General features: G+C 43.9%; 1 protein-coding gene across 5 annotated transcripts in view; it reads left to right on the forward strand.

Moving 5' to 3' along the window:
- CACNA1A (calcium voltage-gated channel subunit alpha1 A) overlaps positions 1-16,889 on the forward strand; it is a 259,247-nt gene that overhangs the window by 146,552 nt on the left and 95,806 nt on the right. For all 5 annotated transcript variants that reach the window (XM_083717889.1, XM_083717890.1, XM_083717887.1 and 2 more), the window contains 11 exons: positions 1,502-1,614; positions 3,057-3,169; positions 5,366-5,497; positions 6,473-6,545; positions 7,386-7,503; positions 8,034-8,101; positions 8,837-8,943; positions 9,896-10,705; positions 11,391-11,857; positions 13,503-13,638; positions 14,222-14,351. In XM_083717889.1, the coding sequence (XP_083574015.1) occupies positions 1,502-1,614; positions 3,057-3,169; positions 5,366-5,497; positions 6,473-6,545; positions 7,386-7,503; positions 8,034-8,101; positions 8,837-8,943; positions 9,896-10,705; positions 11,391-11,857; positions 13,503-13,638; positions 14,222-14,351 (2,267 nt within the window). The remainder of the gene's footprint in view (positions 1-1,501; positions 1,615-3,056; positions 3,170-5,365; positions 5,498-6,472; positions 6,546-7,385; positions 7,504-8,033; positions 8,102-8,836; positions 8,944-9,895; positions 10,706-11,390; positions 11,858-13,502; positions 13,639-14,221; positions 14,352-16,889) is intronic.

Here is a 16,889-nt window from a genome sequence, read left to right on the forward strand (position 1 = left end):
TACATGGGGAGCCCTCCTGATCCTTGTCTAGTAGGAGTTAGGGAAGCTTGTTCAGTTTTTACTATAATAGCCCCATCCTCCTTTAGCCATGGACATTTATCAGAGGCATAGCCAGTTAAAAGACAGTGATAATGGGTTCTGTATGAGGTCCGTGTGATTAAACTCTCTTTTAAAGTTAGCATCTGTATTAACTTCAACTCCTGGATATTGTTGTTTGGTTTTATTTATTTTTATTTATACTCAAATATATTTTAATTCAGAAGGTATCCTTTGATCTCTGCTATGGGAAGGAAATTGCTGTATAATATATCACCATATTATGTTGAACCTCTCTTTTAAATCTGGTTCCACCTTTACCAACAGACTGAAGAAAAGCAATGCTCAGCAGCAATAAAGAGCATTAGTGCGGAAACAACCCATTTTTAGTCTTCCGTTCACAGGATTTTACTTTATTTTAATTTCGGTATGAAGGAGCATTCAGTCATGCGACTCCACCTGCAGTCTGAAGGAATACAGCCCAGTCCCAAATTTACCAACCTCAATGAGAACTAGGTCATGAAGACGTATGACTTCTGGATTATATTTTTTAATTCTGACAGGAAGGTTGCTGTTTGATCACTATTTTAAGACCATTTATGACTTCTAGGTTGTGTGTCCCTACCCTGCCGCCCCAGGAGTCCTTTCCTGTGCTGGGCTGGAAGAGCATCATAATTTTGATGGGGGTCTATTTATTTATCACAGCACTTATTGCTGCAGCAGATGATAATTGCAGATGTTTCTCAGTTCATGAGAAATAAATGTAAGCTTGTTGTGATACAAGGAAATTGTAAACAAAGGCTCCTATGCTATGCATGCTTACTTGGGAGTACATCTCATTGAGCTCAACAGGACTTACTTTTCAGTAAGCCTGTATAGGATTGTGCTGTAAGGGACCTTTCATGTTCTAGAGCAGGGGTGGTGAACCTTTTTCAGCCTGAAGGCTGCCCACTGCAATCTGGGCATCCTTCCAAGGGCCACATGCCAGTGGTGGGCAGGGCCAGGAAGGAGGGAGTAATAAATGCAATTTTTACCTTTCTACAGTAGGCTAGTTTCCATACACCCTCAAACACCTCTCTGTCTTCTCCATTCAGGCGAGCAAGAGGCATTATCAGAGTTCAAGGATGCATTCCATCCAAGCAAAAACCCCAAGGAAGAGAGGCCAGCTTTGGGCCCTGAGCCTGCAGTTTCCCACCCCTGGTCTAGTGTGCTTAGGTTCTCCATAGGAACCTTCTAGGTCTCTAGTAGGTGTTAGCAGTTTTTCAAACAATAACTACTATGTATTTTGGCTTCTTTCATCTAGGGAACACCAAGAGAGGCTGCTTCTGTTTAATAAAGTGAGGGATCATTAAAGGTTGAGTGAGGGGTGGTTCGTGCTGTGGAAACAGATGGGGGGGGTCATTTTGTCATATGGAAGAGCTTGGCTCTGACCCTGTTCCTCTCCCTATTTCTCTGTTTGTTTCAGACTATGCAGAATTCATTTTCTTAGGGCTCTTTATGTCCGAAATGTTTATAAAAATGTATGGGCTCGGAACGCGGCCTTACTTTCACTCATCCTTCAACTGCTTCGACTGTGCTGTAAGTCTCTCTGATATGACAGGACTTCTCTTGTTGCCTGCTCTAGTATCAGACTACAACCACTCTCTTAGATCATGCGCTCAGCTATGTAGGTGAAGGCACACTAGCATGCAGATGAGCCAGCTCTCTCATGAACATCTTTGCTCCAGATGTTATTGGGAAGTATCCCATACCCACAAAACATAAACCTGTCCATGTGGAATGGTCCCAGGTGTAGCCAAGTCCACCATGAAGTACTGTACTACTGACACCATTGTTGTGGCTTTTGTGGCCAGTCGGAGTTTTAACATCAGGGTGAATTGTGCGTTATGAACTTTACTTTTAAGAGATATCAATCTTGAATTGCTTTTAGCAATGAAGAACAGTATAGAAGTGCAGTAAATAAAAAAAATAGATAAAATAGATAGATAGATGATAGGTGATAGATAGATGATAGATAGATAGATAGATAGATAGATAGATAGATAGATAGATAGATATAGATAGATAGATAGATAGATAGATAGATAGATAGATAGATAGATGATAGATAGATGATAGATAGATAGATAGATAGATAGATAGATAGATAGATAGATAGATGATAGATAGATAGATAGATAGATAGATAGATAGATAGATAGATTCAGATGGTTCCTAACAAATCTAGGATTTACTGACCCTGCTGCTTGACCTACTTGGGTAGCAAAATCACCTTCTGCTTTGGTTATCTATATGACTAGAGGCTGCATCTTGCATCATGATATTCTTACAAACTGGATGTGCTCTCACATTGAAGCCAGGTTTGTCCATTCTCAAAACTTGAGCTTGAACAGCTTGATTACTGTTTGAACCCTGCCAGCCAAGACACCAGGTGTTCAAGAAACAGTAACAAAAAGCAACTTCCTGCTCATAGCCAATATTATGATTAGGTATGTCTGACATATGTTTTGAACTTTTATGCTTAGCGATCCTAAGTCCAATTGTGGAGTGAGCAGATGCAATGTGTTATTATTATATGATAGCTGCAGAAAGCTTTGTGTTTGCTGCATGTTTATGAGCTGGAGTTAGGATTACCAGATGTCTAGGATTTTAGCAAGATGATGCATTTTTAAATGCCACAGCTTCATGGTGTTCTTATTTTTCAAATCTTGATATTTGCCCATCTAGTCCAGTGTTGTCTCTTCTAACTGGCAGCAGCTCTCTAGGGTTTCAGGCATAGGTCTCATCCATCACCAGACAGCCAATCCTTTTGCCTGGAGGTGCCAGGGACTGAGCCTGTGGTCTTCTACACATAAGGCATGTGCTATAAGCACTCTCCCTATGCATATGGAGTATATAGGCTTAAGTAGATGGATGAGTAAACCTCTGTGTGTGTCTGTGTCCATGAATGCTGGCAAAAATTGTCTAGAGCATAGCCTATAATAGTGTGTTACTAAACTCATTGACTTGGTTTTTGGTAGGTTATCATTGGGAGCATCTTTGAGGTGATCTGGGCTGTGGTAAAGCCTGGCACCTCCTTTGGGATCAGCGTCTTACGAGCTCTCAGGTTACTGCGTATTTTCAAAGTCACAAAGTAAGTTGTTGTTGTTGTTTTATATCAGTGCCCTAAGTGTATGTGCGTGAATTAATTGGCAGTGTGCTGTTTGTACGTGTCCCAACACGTGATCACTTGTGCAGTTGTGTGTGTGTACACAGTGTTGCATACAAATACAGTGGTACCTCAGGTTACATACGCTTCAGGTTACAGACTCCGCTAACCCAGAAATAGTACCTCGGGTTAAGAACTTTGCTTCAGGATGAGAATAGAAATTGTGCTCCGGGGGTGCAGCGGCAGCAGGAGGCTCAATTAGCTAAAATGGTGCTTCAGATTAAGAACAGTTTCAGGTTAAGAATGGACCTCCGGAACGAATTAAGTACTTAACCCGAGATACCACTGTATGTATATGTTCTTACACACTGGAAATCTGCAATTTGTTCTGCAAGCATATATTTTACATTGTCAAAAACAAATAATTATTTAGAGCAATTGAAATATCTAAATTTAGCTTAAGAAGGTTTCTTCGTCCTGCTGCATCTATAAGAACAACTTTCTGCATATATTTACAATGAAACTGCGATCTGCAGAATGTTCCTTTCACTGCTGAAACTGCCACGTCCTCTGTGTCCAAAGGGAGAGGCATTAGGATGGAAGCAAAACATCAAACAAATAAAATAAACAATCCCTTGTTTTGATGGTTTGCTTCATCCTATCTAAAAAGGAATCTTCAGCCAGCAGGCAGCAGAAGCTGAATACTGTTGGAGTGTACATCAGTTTAAGAAAAACCAGGAAGCATTCATGTGCTTGGTGGAAGCCATCTGTCTATGGATCAGGAGATCGCTGCCTTTGTATATAGTCATTAATTTCTCTAACAGTAAAGATGACTTTACAAGATGACCACAGTTGCATTTCCCTGTAAAAACTGGCATATAAAAATTCGCTGTAAATATGCTGTTGCTGGGTTACCCAAAGCATGGAGATGAAGCAAAGGATGTCACTATAAGTTAGGACTGGCAGAAGTCTTATTGAATGAAAATAATTTAGGAAATAATATTGAATTCGAGTTGTTTGCAATAGAAAAGGCAGAGAAAATGTTTCAGAGGAGCAGTGCTTAGAACATTGGAGTGGCACCAGAGAAACCCAGGTTCAGATCCCCTCTCTGCCATGTAGTTCTCTGGATGTCTTTGAGTTAGTCTTTGTCTCCTCACCTGACCTACTTCGGAAGGTTTTTGTAAGGATAAAATGGAAGAGAGAGAACTATATACGTTGCCCCAAGCTACTTGGAGGAAGGGTAAGGTAAAAATGTCATGAAATAAATAAAGCACTAAAGGTAAAGGTACCCCTGCCCGTATGGGCCAGTCGTGTCCGACTCTAGGGTTGTGCGCTCATCTCACTTAAGAGGCCGGGAGCCAGCGCTGTCCGCAGACACTTCCAGGTCACGTGGCCAGTGTGACGAAGCTGCTCTGGTGAGCCAGCACCAGCGCAGCACACGGAAACGCCGTTTACCTTCCTGCTATAAAGCGGTACCTATTTATCTACTTGCACTTAGAGGTGCTTTCGAACTGCTAGGTGGGCAGGAGCTGGGACCGAAAGACGGGAGCTCACCCTGCCGCGGGGATTCGAACCGCCGACCATACGATCGGCAAGTCCTAGGTACTGAGGTTTTACCCACAGCGCCACCCGCGTCCCTAAGAAATAAAGCACTAGTCCACCTTTAAAAAAATTTAAAAATTGTCCAGTAGTGCCTTAGAGACCAACTAAGTTTGTTCTGGGTATAAGCTTTTGTGTGCATGCACACTTCTTCAGATATCTACAGATTCTTCTTCTTCAGATATCCCTACCTGAATCTAGTCCCCCTTTAGTTACTGCCAGTACCCAAAACAGGTCAGAACAAGTGGTACAGTAGTAAAATAATTTGATTTTTAAAAACGAAACAAAACAAGACAAAACCTCTATCTTATCAAGAGTTGCAGTTGCAGGTCGTCGACATATCCAAATTACCAACAATATGCAAGAAAATGTTATTTTGTATTAATTACTGTGGATTACACATATATTGTTTGTAGCAGCTGAAGCTAGCTAAATTATGATCTTGCATCCTGACAGCCTTCACCAGGCCTGAGTGGAAATATCCTTTCTATCATGTGACCCCTGGAATGAATGTTTGCTATATGATGTGTGGCCCTAGAAGACAGATTTCCCTGCTAGCTCACATGTGGATTCTCTTGACAGGTACTGGGCTTCCCTACGAAACCTAGTCGTATCTCTGCTGAACTCCATGAAGTCCATCATCAGCCTCCTTTTCCTCCTCTTCCTGTTCATAGTCGTCTTTGCCCTTTTGGGAATGCAACTCTTTGGGGGCCAGTGAGTAATGGGAAAAGCTGGGGGGTGACATTTCCTGCAACATCCTTAGAGTGAATACTTGGGCCCTGTTCATATGTCACAATAATGGCCTTTAAAACCATGGTTAAGGTTTGTACCTGCACACACCCTCCTGCCCCTTGCCTCCCTGCTTTCTGGATCCTCTTTGATGTTAATAGCATGACTTGTTAAACCACCTTTTTCATGATGTCACTCATGATATCAAATCCTGATTTCATAGCCTACTTTGTAGGCAGTGCTTAAACCACAGTTGACTTGTTCACATGTCACAAGAAATTGTGGTTTAACAAGGCAGGCTGTAAGCACTAAAACTCAAGAGGGAATGGGAAAGCACAGGTACAAAGCTTGTTAGCGCTTGCATAAACTATGGTCTATCAGATGAAGATTGTGGAGTCTGAACCCATCCCAGGTCTTGGCCATTGTTCCACTAGGGCATCACACTAACTCATCACAATTCAGTTTGGCAATAGGAGCTAGAGTATGCAGATGCTCATGTCTGTAGTAATATAGAAGTATTCCACACATCCATGCATGCACACACACACACACACACACACACACACACACACATATAGCCAGAATCTCTACAGTCTTTCTAGAAAGCTCCTGCTTTTGATCAGCTTTAGAATGGAGAAATCAAATAGGGAATCAATAAGCTAGGGTTCCTCTCCAGTTTCTTCTAGGGACCCTGATTCTAGATACTCATCTCTGCCCACAGGTACAATGTTTTTGCTAGACCTGGAGAGTCTGTGATGTCTCTCTCTCTTTCTCTCTCTCCACACACACACACACTATCAAGATTCACACAACTGCCCACATTTCTGTGGTATCTGCAGTTCCTTTAGCAGGCAAAGCTAGGATTCGGATGTGAGCTGACTAAGATGGAAAGAGTTGAAGTACCTTAGGATCTGTAACTAACATCTCTGTTTCTGTTGGATTGGTGTTTCTCTTGCTCAGGTTCAATTTTGACAGTGGAACCCCTCCGACCAACTTTGACACTTTCCCAGCAGCAATAATGACAGTATTTCAGGTATGCAGGGGGAATGGGAAGGAGGCTGCATTCCCTGTCCTGTTTGTCTTTCTGTCCCTGGAATGAGTCTCATGTAGGATAACCACCTGAGCTGAGATTATGTGTTGATATGTCCAAAAAGTCCACACAGCACCAGTTCTTCTCTTAGTTGTCATAGATTATTATCCACATTAAATTGGATAGTGATGTAGCAACAAAAATGTCACAAAATCTGGCAGCCTGGAGTTGGGGTGATAGTTGAATTTCAGAGACTTGGGTTGTAGAACTGCTGAATCAGCCCCTTAGGATTGGGGTGCTCATACTTTCAGAAGTGTATTTATTGCCACTCTTTGTGTTCTTTTGTTTTTGTATGTGAATTGGAGTAAGCAGGATTATTCATAGAAATATATCTTGGATAATTGTATGCATCATTAGAATATCTTTGTTTTAAACCTGAGAATTCTTGCCACTCTTTTACTTTTTTTTTCTATAAACAAGAAGCAAGTGACCAATTATTCCTTGCTGCATTTCTTTTAGTTTGTGCCGCTGAATTAATTTGAATATTGCATGTCTTGATTTGTTTAATTGCCTTGAGTTCTGTTGAAAAAGCATTCTAGAAGTCTGGTAGAAAAATACATTTCAAACAAACCATGACACAGAGCACTATTCCATATCATAACACAGAATAAAACACTTACATTAGAAAGTAGTAGATTACATGAAAAACCTTTTCAGAATCTTCTATTTAAGTTCTGACCCTGTTTGATCAATAATGAATTCCCTTTCCAATACTACCATTGACTCAGCTGAGGAATCTATCAATTTCATCTGGAATTTCTAGTTATATATTGCATATTTCAGATCTTGACTGGTGAAGACTGGAACGAAGTAATGTATGATGGTATCCAATCTCAGGGCGGTGTCGATAAAGGAATGATGTTCTCAGTCTATTTCATTGTACTGACTTTGTTTGGTAACTGTATCCTTTGTTGAGAAATATATAGTTCTTATATGTTTATGGGACGAGATTGTGAACTCTGATTATGAACTACTGGTTATAAAAGCAGGAGGTGTTTGGGAACGAGGATTCTTTGGTGGTTCTTCCATCTTTACTGTTGAATGTGTTACATGGCTGGGGAAATACCGTACATTCTCAGTTGAACTTGTTTCCTTCTGTTTAAAATGATGGAGAAATTCCAGTCTGTCAGTACTGGGACCGAGAAATGGTAAAGTCAGTACTTTACATGCTAAAATAAAAGGTCCCCTTTATAAATCTTGAAATTGCACTCATTTGGGACACTCCTTCCGAAGGGAGTTGTGGAATAAGATGAACCACTGGTGCTGAAATAGGCATTAGGTTTGGGTGACTAATTCTGTTAACTCTGCAGTCTGGCTAACCATTTTGGGGGAACCCTGCAAGAGAAACCATGCATTTGACAACTCTTCAGGTAGTCAAGTGAAAATGAAACTAGAACTGCTTTTGGTTTTGCCTTGACTCTCAACATTCAGACACTTTGCTCAATGTATTCTTGGCTATCGCAGTGGATAATCTTGCCAACGCTCAGGAGCTCACCAAGGTGGGATTACTTCTCCACCACTGGGACAAATGGGGCTATGGGGAGACATGCTTATTGAATGTGGTGATTACAGGGCTGGGTTTCCTGTATACTGAAAACAGGATTGTGTAAGTGAATGGCTTCCCTCTGCTTCATTTTCTGATTGCTGTCAGTCCAAGGGTTGGCACAGGTGATGGTCTAAACCAGTGACTAATTGTGTTAAAACCTGGTGCTAGCTGATCCTTCTTCCTACAGATACTTTCAGTTTAACCTTACAGTCGTTTGGGAGAAGCTGCTGTCTGGATGCATCCTAACTCTTGTGTAATTATGCCTAAAATGATATTTTGCACCTCTTTCTTTCATGAACAGGACGCTGTCTCTGTCCTGTTACTGCCAGGGTAGCTAATCAGTGGCCCTCCAGATATTGTGGACTCAAATTCCAATTAGCCTCCCAGCCAGCACAGCCAATGGTTAGGCATGATGGGAGCAGTTAATTCAACAACACCTGGAGGGCCACAAGTTTGCCATCCTTCCTCTGTTGGAATCGCATTTCTGTGATGTAAGAGGCAATTCAGCCCTTTCTGTGATTGGGAAAGGAATCAAAGGACAGTTGCGAAAGCAGCTGTTACGGTTAGCTTAGTGGCACTGGCATTTCCTCATGAACATTAAGTGCCCCCCTCCCATGCTCAGACACATAGATATGGGCACTAAACCTCAGGGCAGTGGCAACTCAACTCTAATGTATGGGCTTCACAGGATGAGCAAGAAGAAGAAGAAGCTGCCAGCCAGAAACTTGCCCTCCAGAAGGCAAAGGAAGTAGCAGAAGTGAGCCCTCTGTCTGCAGCCAACATGTCAATAGCAGCGTAAGTGTTGTCTTGATTTACCTCAGCCCCACATGACCCCTGGGTTTCTGTCTCACAAATGCAAAGCAGGGCAGGCTTACATGTAGCTCTGGATCTCAGTAAAAGTTTCCCACTGGGGGGCGAGTAGGAACAGTTTGGGTCCTGTAAACTGTGAGGAACACTTGCTTATGGAAGGAGAAGTTGGCCCTCACCAGCCCTAGCCTTCTATCAGAAAGTGCTGGCTTCTTGCATGTCCAAAGAGAACACTATAAAGAGAAATGAGGCAGGAATACAAACTGTGACCCAAATTACTCTAGTTTGTGCATCTTCTAATAGGGGTTTTTGCAAGTAAAAGTAGTAGGAGTAAAGTCTGTATGAATAATGAATAGCTGCCTAAGTCCAACCTGACCTTCCAACATTTCCTAGAGAGGAATCAATATGGCATCTGTGGTGGTGATAGAATAGCTAGGGAAGAGTAAATGGCCAAAGTAAGTGCTAGGAAAGATGTTCAGCCACAGTTGCTGTTCTGTTTTAACCTGCCGTTTGCTGAATCAGGAAGAAGAGCTGTAGTGTCAGCAGCTGGGCCTAGTCATGTCTGCACACATCTGGATTAATGTGCAACATTCATTCCTGTCCATGCCAGAAGCAGCATGTAAACCAAATTCTTCCTTTGGGCTTCCGTGCTGCTTCCAGCTTTGCCAACAGCACATATAAGTGGAGAATTTTACTCTAGGATCTTTTACAACTTCACAGTTCTTTGGATTGCATTATACTCTGCAGGCATAGCCTGACTGCATCTGAAAGGAATGATTAATTGGCTGGATACAGATTGATTTAATAGGAACGCCAGAAAGTAAGAACCAGAGCAGGAAAATTGGCGTCCTTGAGGATGGTGCGTGAGATGGTCTTGGTTTAGGCAGGAGTGCTAAAGCTAAAGGTGCATTTCAAGAAACTGTTTCTGTTTTGTCTTCAGGAAAGAGCAGCAAAAGAACCAGAAGGGCGCTAAATCAGTGTGGGAGCAACGGACAACTGAGATGCGGAAGCAAAACTTGTTGGCAAGCCGGGAGGCACTATACAATGAACTGGACCCTGAGGATCGCTGGAAGGTCACATTTGCCCGCCAAATGCGACCAGATATGAAAACCCACTTAGACCGGCCACTAGTGGTAGATCCTCAGGAGAATCGAAATAACAACACTAACAAGACACGTCCCAGTGAGCCACCCTTGGACCCCCACTTTGGACAACAGCGGCCTGAAGAGTTCCTGAGAAAGCCACCTCGCTACCATGAGCACCCCCGAGACCCCCACATATATGAGCGCCCTGACTCAGGGAGCATGGAGCCACGACGCCCACGGAGCAGCAGCAAGGAAATTGATTTTAACCAGGAAAGTGGATACCATGAGATTGACTATTCTAGCAAGGAGCACAATGCCATCCTTGAGCGTGGTTACCGTGGTGACTGTGACTCACAGCGAATCAAGGCCTTGGACCCCCACCGCCGGCACCGAGGCAGCAAAGAGAGCCGAAGTGGGTCACCTCGTACAGGCGATGGTGACCGGGAGCACCGGCGGCATCGGCCTCACCGCCGGGCACCAGATGAGGGAGGGGGGGAGGAGACAAGCAAAGCTGAGCGCAGGCCACGGCATCGTGAGGGGAGCAGGCCTGCACGCGGTGATGTGGATGGGGAGCAGCCTGATGGAGAAAGGCGCCGACGGCACCGACATACTGCACAGTCCACCTATGAAGCTGATGGAAAGGAGCGACGGCACCGGCGCAGGAAGTAAGTAGGGATAGAAAGGAGACTCCTCAGAAGCAATGGAGCCTGGTTCCCTCATAGCACCCATTCCCTTCAGAACACCAATTTGCCTTTGAATATTACTAGGCTGTTTGACATCAGTATAGAGTTAGGAACCTCACATTCAGATGCTCATGTTGCTGAAGCAAGACCAGCTCAGAACCCACAAGGTGGTAAAGAATATCTAGTGAGGAAATTATTAGTGACTAGGTCATCTGCCTCTCTGGAAAGAGAGTTTAGATTCTAACCCTTTAGTACATGTGTGGATATGATCAAAATAAGCAAGGTTCTTTTGCTAAACCTGCCGTCCTGCTGGCCTATTGCTGTATTGAGCCAATAGCCATCAGGGAACTTGGTTGAAGGTGGACTGGAGGCAGTTAAGATGGAGTAAGATTAATAGCTGAAATGATGGACAATTTGACTAATACAGCTGCATTTTGTGCACATAGGAAGATAGTCTGGCTCTAGAGGGTTAAGGCAATGTCATGTGGGTAATGATGATGCAGCTTTAGAAGTGGAGAGTGTAGGTAATGCTTGTGCTAGAATGAAGCAATTGTAACGTGAGCAGGCAGTTTCAAACCCCACTTGCTATTGTGCTAGTTGCATTTCAGTGACCCATTGATATAAATATTTCGACCAGTGATCAAACTTTTTCTTTTTAATTATACAGAGAGAACCAAGGCTCTGGCCTTCCACCTGCACCAAACCTATCCACCACACGGCCAATCCAACAGGATATGGGGCGTTTGGAGCCCCCAGTGGCTGAGGATATTGACAACATGAAGAACAATAAGCTGGCAACCAATGAGACCTCAAACCAACATCCCATCAGCCACCCTCAGAATCCTACCAAAGGAGGCAGCCACTCAAATTCCACACCAAGCCACCTGCCCCCAAACCCACCTGTTCCCTTGGACCAACCACTCCCCAACTCTCAGAACTCTACCAGTCGCCGGACCCCCAATAATCCTGGCAATCCATCCAGCCCTGGACCCCCTAAAAACCCAGAGAACAGCCTCATTGTCACTAATCCCACTACCCAGAACAATCCACCCAAAACTGCCAAGAAAACAGAGCACACTGTGGTGGAAATCCCACCCACCTTTCCACCACCAATCAACAATGCTATCATGCAAGGTGAGCACTGAGTGAACTGTGTCTGTAGGGCTAGAGCCAGACAACATGGATATGAGGCATAAGAATTATAGGCACATGTTTGAGATGCAAGTTGGATGGAATTTCATGAGAGGAAAGGATAGAGAAGGCTTTGTTTTGTTTGCGTGGAAGGCAGGAGGAAGTACCATATTTTTCGCTCTATAGGACGCACTTTTTCTCCTTCAAAAATGAAGGGGAAATGTGTGTGCATCCTATGGAGCGAAGACGCCATAGCCCCGCGACCCTCTCCCGGCTGGAGAGGTGACGCGCGGCTATGGCAGGAGCCTCTCCGCTGCGCCTTTCCGCCTCTCCCTGACCTGCTCTTTGGGGCTGGTGGTGGGCTTCCCCCCGCCAGCCCCAAAGAGCAGGTCAAAAGGAACCTGAAGCCTGGAGAGCAAGAGGGGTCGGTGCACACCAACCCCTCTCGCTCTCCAGGCTTCCAAGGTAGCCGTCTGAACGCACCTTAAACGGCACCTTGTTTTAGAGGGGGAAAATTCTCCCCCTCTCTGCGCAGCGCCACCTGCCGCTTCGCTGAAGGGGCGCTGGGCAGAGAGGGGGAGAATTTTTTTTTTCTTGTTCTCCCCTCTCTAAAACAAGGTGCGTCCTATGGTGCGAAAAATAGGGTAACCATCACAGGCAATAAAAGAGACAAAATGAGTTTGTAGAACACTCACATAATGGTGTTTGTGGTTAGTTCTACCTATTTTCTTGTATTAGTCTAATGGCTGTACCATCAGCTATGTTACTCCAGGTCATGTTTGTGTCTAGCCCAATGGCTATGTAAGTGGACTGATGTTCTGAGTGTGAGTTGGTTCTGTTCCTGTCACAGTTGTACTGACATGCATCTGCATGTGCCTCTTAGCTGCTGAATTTCTATGTGTCTGTATCTGTGTTCCCTTGGATATCCTGAAGATTTGTTGTCTCTTTCATGCTGAGTGTATATAAACCTGTCAGAGGAAACTAAGACTACAGCAACTGTTACATGATAAGTATGACAAGCCACCATATTCTGAATTGCTGAGGACTTCATTGCACAGAGCAGAATGTACACACTTTACACCTAGGAAAGATCTTTTTAATTTAAATCTGTTGCATCTTTATATATTAAGGGCTTTTAGTTGTAAATTATCTTAAATATTTATGGCATGGTAAATTGAGTAAATAAAAGAATAAAATATTGGGGATACTGCTGGCCTGCTACACATATTGTCCAGGTTGGTGTGTGCTATGGTTTAAGAGGCTTTATCTTTCTGACTGTACTGGAGCATTTCCATACACAAGTTGTCATGCATCTGTCTGAGTCCTGCAAACCTTTGTGCAGACATTTTTGCATCCCAGAATTGGGTGTCAATATCTACTTTGTATACTTCGTGTTTTCTGTAGGCATATGCAGTGTACCAGTAAAAAAACAAAAACAAAACCTGTTTCTATATGTAGAGTATCCAACATCCTGGTCTCCATATTTGTCCTTAACTTGTTCCCCAACTCCCCCCAAAAAACTACCCAACATAAGTTTCTGCATATGCAGAACTGACTGGATCAACTTTTGCTAAAATGGTACTGGGAGGACTGAGAGAGGGAACATATCAAGGCTGATCACTTTTATTTTTCTCCACCTATTCACCAGTCAATAAGAATGCCAACCCTGAACCTCTGCCCAAGAAGGAGGAAGAAAAAAAGGAGGAGGAAGAAGATGATGGAGGGGAGGGACCCAAGCCTATGCCACCATACAGCTCTATGTTCATTCTCTCAACCACTAACCCGTAAGTGTTGCTCCATTATGGACTGAAAGGTAGCTGGGAACCTGATACCATAGTTCACAAATGGTTAGAGTGTGTGAAAATTGGATACTTGGCTGGATTATGCCAAGGATTCATTCAGAGGATGAAGGAGGACTGCTTATTTGCAGAGACTGAGTCTTTGGGGTTCTGATTTAGGTTGAATATGTCATTTTTTGTGAACTTGGGCAGAGAATGAGAAGGATCATGCTGGTTGGATTCATGAGACTGATCCACAACTAGGCTCAGAGATATTAAGGTTGGCTTATGCACCAGAACCTAATATATATTGGCACCCTCTCAAAAGTCTCCACTCCTGCTTGTGGAGAACTTAAGTGGCAGTGAAATAGGCATCACTATTTTTCACTGAATTTCTCTGGGGGAGAAAGTGGTCTTTTTCCAGCAATAAAAAAATACAGTGGGAATTTTTCTAAAAAATATATATTCTGAGTAATTCTCACTCAGCTCCAAAATAAATACTTTATCTGATTCAGTAGGAGAAATGTAGCCATTTGCTCAGCACTTGTGATACCCTTCCACAGAATATGCTTTTGCCTATTGGTACTAGGTTTCGGCGGCTCTGTCATTACATTGTCAACCTGCGCTACTTTGAAATCTGCATCCTGATGGTGATTGCCATGAGCAGCATTGCTTTGGCTGCTGAAGATCCTGTGCAGCCAAGTGCTCCCCGTAACAATGTAAGTCCTTCCTGTGTTCCTTTACTTTTATCCGTGAATCTCCATTGCAGCTCCTGCTCTCCTCTGACTTTGAAGATGAATCATAGGATACCAAAATAGATATGGCCAGCTCTGGAAGGCCCACCGTTTAGATGGGGAAGACTATGTCTCTAAGTTAGCCTTGATGGGTACGACTATGGCCTGATCAAAATGTCTCTAGGCAGTGAGACATCTTGCTATAGAAACAAGTATTCTCCTCATCATTGGATGTTGTAGCCATGCTTTGCTACAAAATCGAGTTCACGAGCAGGGAATCTCAAGCTTGGGGCTGAATGTGGTCCTCCAGGCCTCTGTAGTTGGCCTTTAGGACCCTCCCTAGGCCATGCCCACTCTGTAGGCCTCCCCACTCACTGGCTGCACTCCCTCCTCAAATGCTTTTGCCTGGCTGGTATGTGTACTTGAACTGTGGTTCCCCTTTCTTGCCTGAATGGAAGTGTGTGTGATTCCTCACCATGGTCTAGTTTGATGGGACTGGCCAGGAGCAAAGCTGGACAGTGACCCAGTAAGGACATTTGGGAGGCTGCTGTATGGGAGTTCCATCAAAAAGTAAACCAGGGAGGTCTGGTGGAATAAAAGGAACTCCTGGTCAGTTAGCATAAGTACCTTCCACATCTCTGCTGGTCCAGCCTTTAGCTCTGTCTCTCCTCCTTTAGTAATAGAAATAAAAAATATATTATTTGTACCCTGCTCATCTGACCGGGTTGCCTACCTACTGTTGCTCCCTTAATTCCACACTTTATATGGGAGTTCTTGGTATGTGTAGATGTCAGATGGTCCTCAGCTATATAGCACCTCATACTAGTGTCCTTGTAAGATCCATATTGTATTAGCCTGCTGCATGTTCTGTCTACATCTGGGATTGGTGACCAGCTAGGAGCTGTACTGACTGTCCGAGCCTATGATCCAATTGGTATGGTTTTCAGTAGAGCCACATAGAACTCAGTATATGATTGCATGGCTTTGTGATCACTTTACCATGCATTCCAAACTTTGATTGAATATGGATAGAGCTTGGAAGGAAGGAATGGGAACTAGAACTCAAGATCGTATTGGAACTTAGGTGCATCTTGCTTCTTTTCTGTCCTTCCTGCCGCTGTCCAGCTTTCTAACTGATTGAGATAATCTGATAGACAACCATACTAGGGCGACTTACCAGTGTCATGTCAGCTGTCAAATTCATAAACTTCACTGGCCCCAGTGAGTGAAATGTTGGCAATGGGCCTTTGAGAGAGAAACCTGTCAGGGGACTGCCATTGGAACAGGGGAGGGAGGCAGGAGGGCCGTTAGAATACAGAGAGCCTCCGAAACTTCTGAGGAGCAGTTCCTCTTCCAGTGGTGGGAACTGGCCCCTTCCCTCTCTTCTCCAGTGGAGAAGAGAGGGAAGGGGCCAGCCAAGTGAGGAAAGGGCTCGAGGATGCTGCTGAGAGCCCCAGCGCCTCACCTCGGGGAGCTGGCCAGGAGGGACGCACGCCACTTCCGTTGCCCAGCTTGCGCAGAGGGGTGAAACGCAAGGAGGGAAGGAAGAGGCTTGGGGTGCTGAAGTTCTTATGTTGGGGGAGAAGCCGGAAGGGGCCACTCCCGTATTCTGCAAGTGACTAAGATGGACATGAACTTTGTAGATCTGCACTGTAAATAGTTTGCACAATAAAACCTGTAAAAGACAGGTTGGAGTCCTGCCTGGTTACTCACGAGCAACCACCATCAGCATCTGACAGAAACCCTTTGTCTTATGTTTTCCAAGACCTTATGGACAGCTTCATACATTAATGATTTTTCTACATAGATATTGCTCTTTGTAGGCAAAATCTTGTATATCCTCATATCAGACATGGGTTCAGATGTCTATTTCAATGTGTGCATGCAGCCAAATAGACACATGTGAGTTGGTTGCACGTGATGGTGTACAGTTTTTTCTACACTGAGGTGATTTTCATATAGGGAAATTGTCACGCATATAGAAGCCTTATGTCTGGTATTAGCCAGTCCTTAGAGAATATTGTAAAAAATAATATTTGGGGTTGGATTGTTATTAACACTACTGATCTTATAATATTATATGTGAAAATCAAAAATCCCTCTTGCAGTCTCTGACTTTCTGAGAAAAGCAGCTGGGATTTAAATAGGTTAGGAGGGAGGTGTAGTGGTATAAAGGAAGAGAAAGAGATAAATCACAGCCTGGCTCTGCTACCAGCTTACAGTGCACTTTCTTTTTCAAGAGCTTCGCTGGACAGGTCCCATGAGATATCCCTACGGAAAAATGAGTGAAATAATTAGAGCAGCATCTCCACTAGGGATGGGCAGGAGGGAGGGCCTCTACTGGGCTTCTCTGTTTCATGCAGTAATAAGAAACCTTTGTGCTGGGATGAGGATAAAATCAATAGAATACATCCCAATAACCAAAGCACCCCCTCCCCAGCTTTATGCTAGCTGAACATAAGAATAACCTGGCCCAGGGTGGTCATCCAGCACCAGTGTCATACATCTTAGGATGCTAAAGGA

This window comes from Podarcis gaigeae (genome assembly GCF_964106915.1).
Source record: "Podarcis gaigeae genome assembly, chromosome: 2".
In the NCBI taxonomy this organism is placed as follows: domain Eukaryota; kingdom Metazoa; phylum Chordata; class Lepidosauria; order Squamata; family Lacertidae; genus Podarcis; species Podarcis gaigeae.